The sequence below is a fragment of the Melospiza georgiana genome, chromosome 16 (genome assembly GCF_028018845.1).
Source record: "Melospiza georgiana isolate bMelGeo1 chromosome 16, bMelGeo1.pri, whole genome shotgun sequence".
Taxonomy (NCBI): domain Eukaryota; kingdom Metazoa; phylum Chordata; class Aves; order Passeriformes; family Passerellidae; genus Melospiza; species Melospiza georgiana.
The window spans coordinates 12,930,486-12,943,520 of NC_080445.1; the positions used below are offsets into that span (position 1 = coordinate 12,930,486).

The 13,035-nt window shown below is 40.6% G+C and overlaps 1 protein-coding gene across 2 annotated transcripts in view; it reads right to left on the reverse strand.

The window, feature by feature from the left end:
• RBFOX1 (RNA binding fox-1 homolog 1) overlaps positions 1-13,035 on the reverse strand; it is a 1,171,935-nt gene that overhangs the window by 882,796 nt on the left and 276,104 nt on the right. For both annotated transcript variants that reach the window (XM_058035398.1, XM_058035402.1), the window contains exon 3: positions 11,288-11,320. In XM_058035398.1, the coding sequence (XP_057891381.1) occupies positions 11,288-11,320 (33 nt within the window). The remainder of the gene's footprint in view (positions 1-11,287; positions 11,321-13,035) is intronic.

Genomic DNA, 13,035 nt, shown 5'->3' on the forward strand with positions numbered 1-13,035 from the left:
AAGGAGAGCAATTTTCAAACCAACTGCTGGGAGTTACTCTGTTATAGAAACCCTGTGAAGCTGATTCTGAAGACTTCAGCCTAGTCCCAAAATCATAAACTCCCACTCCAACAATGTCCTTTAGTTAGAACACGTTAGTAATTCAGCAAATAATTCATCATATGCAATAATTCATTATAAAGGGAAGAAACCACTTCCACACTACAAGTAATTGAAAACTCTTTATCAGACCAGTGTCACAGACATCTTTTATGAAAAATCCTTTTCTTAGGATTTTTCCTCCTGAGAAGCTGAGAGGCCTCAGGAACAAAATGTAAACAATGGTTATCTGCTGCTGTGGAATGCAACAGGTGCATCTGTGATTGGTCTCATGTGGTTGTTTGTAATTAATGGCCAATCAAACCTTTGTTATCATTCCTTCCTTTTCTATTCTTAGCTAGCCTTCTGATGAAATTCTTTCTTCTATTCTTTTAGTATAGTTTTAATGTAATATACATCATAAAATAATAAATCAGCCTTCTGAAACATGGAGTCAGATCCTCATCTCTTCCCTCATCCTAAGACCCCTGTGAACACCATCACAGACCAGAAACTGAAATCAGGTTTCAGTGGCAGAGAAATGTGGAACTCCCAGGGAAAAAGGTGCCTTAACAAGCAACTAAGCACCCCAGGCTGCCTCTGTCATCTGCCATTTCCTAAGGTGGAAAATTCAGATCTCCCCTAAGCAAAGGGGGCTTCCCCTACAAGACATGGTTTAATTATGACCTCTGAGAAAACTCAAGAAAAGGAAATATTTTGGCTATGCCTTGTTGATCTCTCAGCCAAGCTGCCATGACTGGGGAGGAGAAAGGCTCTGTTTCACCCACTCAGCTCCACCTTTCCTCCAGCACTGCAGACTCTCTCCCAGGTCTGCTCCTCTATTTTCTCCTCTGCAGTGCTGGGCAGCAGCTTCTCTCTTTTTTCCCCCCTGAAGCAGTTTCACCAGTGCAGGTACTGCTGCTCACCTTCCCCAGCTTATGCCAGGCAGGAGATGGAGAACAACGCTGATTTTCTCTTCCCCTATTACAGCAAAATGAACATTTCTCCAAGCAACCACAGCAGTTTGAAATCAAACTCTCCCTGGGTTTGTACAGAACAGTGTTTCCTGAACATGCTTGGTGGCTGTTAAGCTTGAATGGAAAGCAAAATATTTTAGTACTTAGTCAAAAGAATGAACAACACACACACTGCCTCCAAACACCCCCTCATAATTCTGGATATTTACCTTTGCAGGGAGTATTGCTGCTAAGAAAATTTGTTTTTAAATGTACAATGGGAATGGGCAGCAGCACCCTTCCACAACTTCCTGGTGAAGTCCCAACGCAAAATGCTGCCTGGCTCACAATTGCTTTATCTGTAAATAAATGTTACCTATGAATATCTATTTTATAAACACATTATTTCCCCTAAACATAAATTCCTCATGCTCTCTAAGCGTTGCATCAATGTGTTTGCACTGATGGAAACATTTCCCTTTGTCCTGCTACGGAGTTTATGGTTTTTTTGCTCCAAACTCCTCACATTCCATTCAGAAACTTTTCCCAAAATATCTCTTTTGCTCATCTTGGGCACAATGTTAAGCAGCAGTACAGGTTTAATTAATAAGAAATCAAATTTTTGCATTTTCGCATACAAATTAAAGCTGTTGAACTAAATATCTGATGGAAAGACATCTGGCTTTCACCAGACACTGCAGTTCCCAGGCTGAGACCTTTTCCTATTTAAAAGAGACCTGTGGGGACTGATTATTAACAACTTAAACTCCTCTTTCTCTCCCTCAGCTTCTGCCACCTCCTGCCTAAATTGAGCTCACGTTCACTGCTCCTCGAACCTGGCACAGTTCCATTAAGGCCCAGCTCCATTAAAGTTTATGAAGCTCTGCCAATTTCCCTGGCAGAGAATTTGGCCTGTGCTTTGTTTAAAGGTTATAAGCCTTGCCTGCAAATGCTACAATTCCATGTGGAATTCAGCTACTCTTTCATTTTTACAGCTGCCCATGTCAGCCAAAAGGTCTTCAGACTCTCAGTGAAACTGAACAATGAAATTCTTAACCACCTTCCAGTATTCTTACAGGTCCTTAAGAAGGGAATTTTTATCACTCTAATTTACATTGTACTTATGAAATTTCATCTTTTGCCCTTGCTGCTGTAAATTTTTGCTCCATATCAAGAGAAAAGGAAACTTTTTTTTCACTAATTATAGAAGTAAAATAAAAGGCAGAAGTTTATTCATTCTACTTTTACTAACAGAATATACCAGTACAGGTTTTCAGTGTAAGAACTGAATAACCACCTGTACTCCTGCTCACCTGATTTACAGTAAATAGTCAAAGGAATGAGAACAGTCCCCAAACAAATTTCACTAGGCCTGAGGATGGAAGAAAACCTTGATAAGAATCAAAAGAAGTTACTTTGAAATATCTGGCTCCTTATTTTAAACAGGTAATGGTAAATATTAATGTACTTTCAGCTAAAACTTGCTTTTGATGTTTTTCTGTAAGTACACTTTTGTTAACCACGTACTTCATAAACATGACAATTGTTGCCCATGATTTTTCCCAGCACACAGCCAGGGAACACATCCAATTTTAATGGGAAGAGCATGCTAAAGCCTTCTGAATGTTAGTCCTTGCAGAAGGAAGAGATTTATCTTCAAACAAAGATCTACTTAAATATGTTTGTGACAGCTGAGGAATTTATCTCCAATTCTTTTTGCCTCTGGTGTGCCACATTGCTATTTTCCCCACAGCAGCATGCAAGAAGCAAACTAAGATGTCATATACATAATACAGAGATAAAAAATGACCCTATTTCCATGTCCATGTGATAAATGGAATGAAAGTTCAGTGAACACATATTTGCACATTAATTGAACTGCATGATTCTGTCCTGTTCAATCAAGTCACTACTCTGTGTACCAGAGGAAATTTTCCCCCCAGAACCATTAAACCAACCTTATTGCTTAAACACATACACACTTTTACCTATTTATCTTCCTGCCTTGCCAAGATAGAAGAAAAAAAGTTACCTCTGCATATTCCAATGATTGAAAACACATACACAGGAATTTATATATTACTACATCACATCACTGTGATGAGAATCTGAACTAAGTGTTGCTGCTCATGGTAATAATCAGAGAACAAAGGTATTTGATCAACTTTCTTCACCTATAAATATTTAGGAGACATTTGGGCTTTGAGAATATTAAGTTTTCCCTCAGAAATCAAGTTTTCTTTAGCTGATTTAATCATCAAGATCAATATGGCCCATCTAGAGCTGTGACAGTGTGATACTCCTGAAATCCACCACTGAGGACTGACAGAAGTGTGATGAATGCAGCACTTTAAAACCTTCATCAAAACACATCCAGTTCTCCCACAGGCACTGAAAACTCACAGCATTCAGCAAGAGGATGTGGAAGGGAAGTAAGAAACAGAATCAATAAACAAAGTGCACTTTCAAGTCAATACCAAGCCTTTAGTGAGACAAGCTTATACTCACTTCTGTCACCATCAAATTCCTGATGCACTTTACTGAAACACATTCTGGAGACACAGGTCCATGAAATGTGTGTGTTTATAGCTACACCCACAGGAAAGGCATGCAGGGTGGCTCACAGCTGTCATTACTAAATCTCATTTTCTTTCAGAATTCTCCTAGGAGCCCTGTCCACACAGATTTGGGCAGGTTAGGGCGGGGGCTGTTGGTGGGGATGCAATCTTTACATCCTTGGGGGAGAATTCCAGCTTCAGGCTCAGTGGTTGGACCCAAACAGCCCCATCAGCCTGGGGAGCTCTGGGTCCAACATTTCCCTGCAGGACCTCACTCTGCAGAGGGCAGAGACACCCAACACAACGCCAGCCTTGTGTTCACCCTGTTCATGAACAGCCTTGGGGCACCACCAAAGGGACTGGGCAGCCTTGGGTGACAGAAGGACAAAGAGAAGCCTTTGTGGAAACTCCACAAAGCAGATCTCAAAAGAAAGACAGAGTCTCAAAAAGCCAACAAAACAAAAAAAAAAAAAAAAAAAAAAAAAAAAAAAAAAAAAAAAAAGTCCAAGAAACAAAACCAAAACAAACAAATAAGGAAAAAAAAAAAAAGATGAAAAAAAATTAAATACCCAAACCAAACTAACAAAAAAACCCGACCAAACCAAAACCAAGCAATTAAACCCTTCAAACCTCGAGCCCAGTTAAAAGACTGTTTGCAGAGAGTTTATTGGGGAAGGCTGTGCAAATTTGAATGAAGCAAATGGAGGTAACTGAATTAGTCCATGGAACATTTTTCATACATATATTAAAAAAAAAATCCCAATTCTTAAACCCATGTAGCAACAGAGTCTCAGCTATCAGGGGCACACATAAGAACCTGCATGGTATAAAGCCATAAAGATTTCAGTCAACAAATATTCTGCCCTTGTTTTGTGATGCCCCTCCTAGGATCACCATGACACACCTGGGCACTCTTCAGGCTGTGCTGGGACACCTCAAAAAGATCCTTTTTAAAAGCCTACATGACCCAAGCTTTTGTCACTCGACTTGAGGTAGTTTGTAGTTTAAAGATAATTTATGTGTCCAAAACCTTGCCAAAGTGGACGGCAATTAAAGCCTAGTACTTATTTAAAGAAACACAAAATGAAGGCTCAAGTTCCAATCATATATATATATATATATTATAAATGCTCTATTTAATAATATATAAGCACAGTAAATTAGACAACTGGTTGTGTTTAAACTGATGAATTGCACAATTCAATCTATCTGGGGGTTTGTGAAAGTTTGTAATTTCCATTCATTATCTTTTGTTGAACTACTTGCTTTCCAGTGGTAGAAGCTTCTGCTTCCATGAGTAAAGTAGTCCCCAAACCATAAATTATATCCTACAGTTTTGACATCATTTATTTTCATACCATTATACATGCCAACCTTTTGACTACTCAAGATCAAAAGAGTTGCTCTCCAGGCTCATATTTCACTACAGCTCTCATATTTTATGCAGCAAATTAGGTTTTACAGTAGCAGCTACAGCAAGACTGTCTCTCACACTGCACAGCTTAAAATTACAGCACAGGATTTCAGAGGGAAGGAGCACAATCCTCGAAATTCATGCTCAAGTTAAAAATGGATGAAAACTTTGTATAATTCTTCTCCATCCATTTTGTGTAGTCCTTTTACATCTCTATGTAGCTAATGTGGTTAAACTTCAAAATTTTAAAAGGAAGTCAGGATTCTGCCTTTGGTAGTAAAAGTTGGAGGGGAATCCATCAAAGCCTGATGCAGGCAGGTATTTGGTGTGTCCAGGGGGGGCTGCACCCCAGGCACATGCCAGGGTCACCCTCCAGGCACACAGTGCCATGAATTTCCTTCCTGCCACGTCTGCAGTGTCCATATTAACTTGTCAGGATAATTGCTCCAGCTGGGAGCTCCCATCACTGCCAGTCAAGGCTTTATTGGGGATCTGAAGACACAGAAGGTGCTCAGCAGGATTTATAAGGGACACTGAGTTACCCAGAGACACCTTTCACTGGGAGCTCAGACCCTTAATCAGCTTGCATGATTGAAAAATACTTTTTAGTGGAAATAACTGAAGGCACGACATCAAAAATCCCAACTTCTGCACAGTTACAACTGTTCAGTTCTAAAAGCTTGAAAATTAAAAATACTTTTCATTTATAAGTCTTGATTTTGCACTTGAAATTATAAATATTCTTAGATATATTATGCAGAATTATGGCGCCATTGCAGTTATCTTTTTGAGAAAGATACCTATTTATATATATATTTATATTCTATATATAATATATATATTTATATACAAACTGGTACCTATTTATGTGTGTATATATATATATGTATATATATATATATGTATATATATATATGTATGTATAAAAATAGGTACCAGTATATATATATATATATATATATATATTTATATATTGGTACCTATTTATACACAATTTGTGGCAGCTTGATTTAGCCAAATCTAAAGTGATTTCAACAGACCTAGCAAAAACTACAATCTTACTGCAATAATTATCCTTTTGATAAATTCTGAAGTCCCAGTACAAACTACAGAGATTTCAAACACCTCAAAATACTCAAAATTATGACTACAAGGAAAGCTTTATGCTATACTCCTATAGATATTTAGTTTTCTTTAAAAGCAAGTATTTTCTTGCCAAGGATCCTAAAGATAGGAACTTTAAGAAATACTAATAGCCAATCCTTTATTAGTCATCATGATTGATCACTCCATGCCTCAATCCACTTGGAGGGAAGAGGGAATACAGAGCTGGGTGTGATTAACAATGCACAGCTCCAAGCAAAAGCTGCGGCTGATGCAAAGTATTGATGCACCAGAACGGGGAGAAGCTGTAATCCACTCACTCATCCTGAAAAACAACCTGAAAATAGAAATGGAAATGTCTCCTGTCCTGAGCACACACATCCCCTGCAGTGATGGCACATGAGGTCCTTGCATGTTAAGTGTGCTGGGGAGAATAAAGTAGGGCAGGGAGGGGAGGGAGCTGAGTGACATGTTTTTATCTGCTGTGGGGTTTTAATGCAGCACCTGCAATTTACCCTGACAGCATCCAGCCAAGCATCCATCTCTCCCCAGATAAAGTTCCCACTGATATCATAGTTTTCCCATAGAAATCAATCATACAGCCAACAGGATTTAAAAATTCCTCATGAGCTAGCAGAAAGAATTATAAGTCTAGCAGGAACAGAGCACACTGCAGAGCATCAAAGCAGCCACCGTAGGACAATATTGGTAGAGGCATATTTCCTGAGCAGGCTCTGCTATCTGTTTACACACACACACCTCACTGACTCCTTTTCCAAAGGAATGAGTTCACCTTGGCACCAGGAGCAGGCAGCAGAAGCAGAAATGGTCCTGCTGGCAGTGAGACCCCAGCTCTGCTGCTGCCTCACCACCAGATTCCTTCATTCCTCTCGTTCTGCATCATCTCCAGAGTGTGTCAGACACTGGGCAGAGTGTGCAGCACAGCCTGGTGGGCTGGGGGCCCCCAGGAGCAGTGCAAGGCAAGCAGACCATAATATCAGCCAGCACAAACCCTTCACAGAATCACAGGATGACCAGGTTGGAAGAAACCTTAAAGATCATGGAGTCCCCCCCCATCCTCAACACCTCAACTAAACCCTGGCACCCAGTGCCACATCCAGGCTTTGTTAAACACACCCAGGGATGGTGACTCCACCACCTCCCTGGGCAGCCATTCCAGAACATTATCACCATTTCTGTAAAAATCTTCCTCCTAATATCCAACCTATATTGACCAACCTATATATCCAGCCTGTACTTCCCTTGAGGCTGTGTCCTCTGGTTCTGTCAGTGCTGCCTGGAGAAAGAGACCAACCCCACCTGACTACACCCACCTTTCAGGAGCTGTACAGAGTGATAAGGTCACCCCTGAGTCTCCTTTTCTCCAGGCTGAGCACCCCCAGCTCCCTCACAGCACTCCATGGTGGCTTTCAGGCCGTATCTTCCATGGACACCGTGCACGTTCATCACGTCATCCACACAAACACATTTCCTGCCCAAAGACGGAGTATTCATACACATTTTACAAATCAAAAACAATGAAATTGCCTGTCCTGCCAGATGATTCTCCTCTGGAGAATCCCAGGGGGCAGCAGAGGGTGGAAGAAGGGAATCCATGTGCTGCCCTTTTCTGAGCACACTGCTCCCCAGCCTGACCCATTCCTGCCACATCAGGGACATGGGGGGCTTAACAGTGACACTCCCTGGTCATCAAGGACCTGCTGGATCACTGGATAAATCAGCCACACTTTTGTTATCATTAGAACCATATTCTCCTTATTATTCTGAGGTTTCCTGTAAACTGTGATTTAATAACCTCCTTGGGCTTTGAGCTGATTTTGATTCCATTTTATTGAGACATATTGGCACCCTTTTCTTTATGAGAGTAAAAAATAGGCTGCCTTGACATCCCTCCCATTAAAGCAGGCAGAGAGCTAACACACAGTTATGCTGAACTTGTATTTCAATCAGGCATGACCTCTCACAAGAAGGCCTTGAACTTCACTGTATCATTTATTCAAATATTGCAGAGGAAAAGAGGAATCACAACAAGCTTTCTCTGTTCTATTTCGGTAACACCATTTGTTTCAGAAAAAAGGAAAAGAAATTATGCTTTGCCTAACATAAAGATCATTTATTCTCACTGCTAATTAGAAGGAAGAACACTCTGGAAAGTCAAATAGTTTGCTGAATGAGACATCTTTTCATGGGGAAAAATGTACATACAAAAAACAATAAAAGGACTAGATGCCATATACTTGTAATGGATAAAGTCAGCAGAATGGAAAAAGGGTATTCCTCAAATTATATGAAAATTTATTTTATTGTGTGTTATGGGAATTGCTACAGTGTACAGGTGTATTTGAGACTGATCTCAGGCCCATTTTGTAATTGTATTGACAGAAACTGCTAATCTGGGTTTGAACAAGAATCAAAAAAAAATCTGGGTTTGAACAAGAAACCAGGGTAAGCTGTGATAAAATCTTTGTGTTTGACTACCTATGCATAAGTTATTCCTTTTTAAGATGCCTCCAGCTTGCATATTTACAAGACTATGACCCTAACAGACATTCTGTGGGCAGATTTGGCAATTATTTTTGGAAGGCTTTGCTGCCTACAGCTTTGACTCTGTCACTATTTGTTGTCCCTTTGTGTTAAATGATGGAAGGAAGGTCCTGGGATCACTTGACAGCTTCCTCTAGATGTTCTCATCTCTGTGGTGCTATGTGGCAACCAGCATTTAGAAAAAGCCCAGCTGGGTTTGTATCTTCCTGAAACATTCAGTAGCTGCACAAACACACTAAGCTCTCATCCAGACTTCATACAAAATTTAGTAAGGGAACACAGCAGTCACCTAAGAACAAAAGAAAAAGGAATAAACAAATTTCAAGACTACTCAGATCAACAGTTCAAGAGCAGAGTAGAGGCTCTGATAAAAGATTTTAGAAAACAAACCTAAGTGCTTTTTTTATTCAAAAGCAGAGCAGAGACCTTCCACACAAGCACTCCAGCAGCAAACAACAGAGGAGCTCTAGTGAGACAAGACCTGGCACCAAGGTAAGCCAGAACAAGGGGATCTGAGGCTGTACATTTCTCAGAACTGTTCATGAAGACACAAAGGTAAAGCAAAATCAAATCAAATCAGGCAAAACTAAGGGCCACTGTTGTCAAAGCTGAGGAAATGTCCTGTGTGTCCTGTCACCCCCACAGTTATGTAAGACTCAAACCCCACCAGAACTGTAGTGCTGGGCCTGTGGGGTTTTCAGGAAGAAATTTTGGGAAGCTTGCCATTATGTCAAAGAAATCCATCAACCAGTTGTGCATGCCTGTTATCTTTTTATTTGCTATGCTAGGTGAGTTACTCCACTCAACTCAGACTATTTCCCAACAGCATTAATCCCTGATAAAGGAAAATATTTAATTACCCTTTACCTCCAATTAGAATTTGCCCTGTATTGAAAAATATTGCCAATCCTTTCATGAATGGGAGGAACAGCACCCAACCATAACCTCTCACACACAGTTCTGTGCCTACAAAGTCAGCAGCCCCACAGGCTGGGGCACAAACCTCAGCTGGTGAGCTCTTAAAAAACAACCAAATGTGTTAACTCAAGGTTTTGGAATCAATAGAGTTCAAACAAACAAAGCAATTCAATGCAGAAATTTGCAATATTCCCAGAATTTTACACACACAAGAGAAAAACCTACATGAGAACATTTGACAAATAAATAAGAAAACAGACTGTATAGAAGGCAGCAGAGTCAATAGCAGTACCTGCAGTGACAAATCTCAGCCCCCAAAATCCCATTACAAAACAAGAAACTGAAAATTACTATTAGCAGGTGCTTGATAGAACAGCACCAAACATTTGAACAGTGCAACAGTGAAAAAACAGATACAAATCCTACTCCTGAAACTCCCTGAGACAAGCCAAGTATGCAATTGAATCAGACCAGCTAAATTGAACACTGATATTACAGTCTCAATCTAAATAAAAATGAATGATCTCATTCTTTTGCAGTATGCAAGTGAGCTCATGCTCTTTGAAGTAACCAGCACAGTTTATCTATTCTCTTTAATAATGCAATTTAATTTACCAAAGGTTCATATTAAAAATTTATCCAGCAGTTAGAGTCACCTACACATTTTGTCACAGTTAAACATTGGCTTTGGAGCACACCACAAATTCCCTACTGTGAGTCTGAGAAGGGTTTCACAAGGAACACTCTGAGCTTCCAACTGATGTTACAAATAAATGACTCAGGCACTCTGCACCAAATTAAAATATCTGCCAGTCATTACAAGTGCAGTGGCTTGCTCAGGAGAGGAAAACGCATTTGAGCACCTTTGCGCTCACAAAGGACTGCCACTTCTCTTTAGCAGTCAGTTACTCCAAACATACTCCAATAATCGGGACATTTTCACCTCTAAGAACACCTCCAGACCATTCAGAAACACTCACACATCAAGAGGAAAGCTGACAAAACAAACGAGAGTCCAAAATGATCGAGCTAACCTGCAGCAATGTCAAGCACCTACCACACAACACTGCTGATGACACTCCAGAATTCAGTGAGAACTCGGCACAAAACCCAGCTGCTCCGCCATGCTCCAGCAGCTCATGGTACAAGAAGAGTCAGCAAAGCAGCTCATGTGGAGGTGGACAGAACACGTGCCAAGCCCTGAACCACCTCTGCAGCAGGTACAAACCTGCTTGGCTGAAGAGCCAAAATAAACCATCCAAAACGAGCCATCCCATCCATCCCCTTCGGTCACATCCCCTCACAAAAAGCTCTTTCTACTCATAGAGTTCCACCCCATTTATATCAAAGGGGAAAAAGGGAAGGGCACAGGGCAAGGTCAGCTGGCACCTTCTAGGGGTGGGAAATAAACACAAACACTGAACAAACCTCTGAATTGTGTGGTTTTGATGCCATGGAAACCTTCAGAAAGACACGCACAATGGCAAAACTTTCCTAGAAGGGCTTTACGAGCTTAAATATTGTTACACCGTGACCAGATTTCCAAAGATTGGCTCATTAAGCACTAGAAGCAGCAGAAATGCCATCCTGAAGTAACTTAAACTTTCACCCCAAGATTGTAAGCAAGCTGGCCCCTCCATCAGAAGCACTGAGAGCTATTTAACATTCCACCAGTATAAGACAGAATTTCCTACCTCAGCTTTGCTGGCATCCAGCGATGTCAAAACCTGAAAATTACAGGAAAAATGCATTAGTATTGATCCAACAAAACAGGAGTGGGATTAATTGGCTTTTGAGGTAACTGACATCAATTGGTTCTGATGGCTTCAGGGAACAGAACTGAAGAGAACTGTCTTTCACACTGAGACTATTCACCTCTCATGCATATCAGAAGGCAAAACCAGGCATAAATTAAAACAGCAAAATTCAGGAATATTGGGTAAAAATCCAGGAAATACACCAAGAGAGAACTGGGAAAATATGTTTCTATTTTTACTAATTTTTAGTTTGTTGATGACGAGCATAATGCACCCATAAGCTTTCCAAGCCAGACACAATTCCCAGGATATTCTCTGGTAAGAGTTCAGTTCCACAGTGGTAGAAGCAACACACTGAAGGCCTGAAGTTCCATGTGGAGCGGGATAAAGGAAATTTGGCCAGATCCTTCTCACTAGGGACAGTCTGCTGGGCTGAATGCCAGCAGCCAAAGCTGCCCTGAAGCACCAACACCACTGAGTTCTCTGCCACCCAAGGGGTACACTGAGCTCAGCTCAGGTCACTGCCCAACACCAGGGAGATACAAAGTCAATTGCTATGAAAAACTGCACAAAATCCACTGCTGGCAATAGAGAGAAATTCATCACTTATAGCAACTTAAAACAATTTATCATTTAAAGCAACTGAAACATTTTAAGACACATAGACACTGCCATAGGTCAAACAACAGACACAAAGTTAATAAGCTCATATAAGACTCTGAGGGCTGTTTAACCACGTTGTGAGACAAAAAAAAAAAAAAAATCTTTGTTAGAACTTTGTGTCCCAATACTGTCACCACTGTACTAGGTCAAAAAGCCATTAATAGTCTCCTCACAAATTCCAGACTGACACCCAGCTATGACTCTGTCTCCAGGAGAATAGATCTTCCTTTATATTGGTGTTAATCATCCCTTCCAAAGGACATCCCCAGCTCTCCCAGGAGCAGGAGGAGTGCCCAGCCATGACCCTGCTGAGGGAAGGTGGAGCAGAGCTCAGATTTTATTGAGCAGAGCTCAGCCTGCACAGCAAAGGAGACAATTTGTGTGCAGAGCTGCTGTTCAGTGGAAGACATCTGTGGATTCATCAAAAACTTATTCCAGAGGAATTTAGGAATGGAAATGAACTCCTGTCACATCACCACACGGCACCTGCAATCACAAACAGTTATTTAATTTAACCTGATTCAAACCCAGGTTCAGCTCTATTTGAAATGTGTATCTTTGTCACTAATGGGATTTTTGAAGCTGCAAGAATTTCTCTCACACAAGAAGAACTGACCTTATTTAAATTCTATTTATTTACAAACAACCTATCTCCTTTTTGTTGTTGTTCCTCTACGTCAATATTTTTTGGTGTTAGCAGTTATTTTTCCTTTCCAAAATAAACCATACAAAAAAACATCCCATGCATTCCCTTAGGTCACTCTGGTAGCATCCCCTCACAAAAATGTCTTTCTACTGATAGACTCATAGAGTTACACTCCACTTATATCAATGTAATTACATCTTTTTTGGAGGCAAATGACTAAAAGCCTATATTGTAGAGGATATACCAAAAACCTGTCTTAAACCAGCAGAATTTGGAGTGGAACCTCCTGAAGCTGCCATAAATCCTGCTCTAAACCCTCTGTCAAAGGTGCCCATCTTCTCCCTCTATCAGCTTTGCAAGAAATGTGAATAAACCT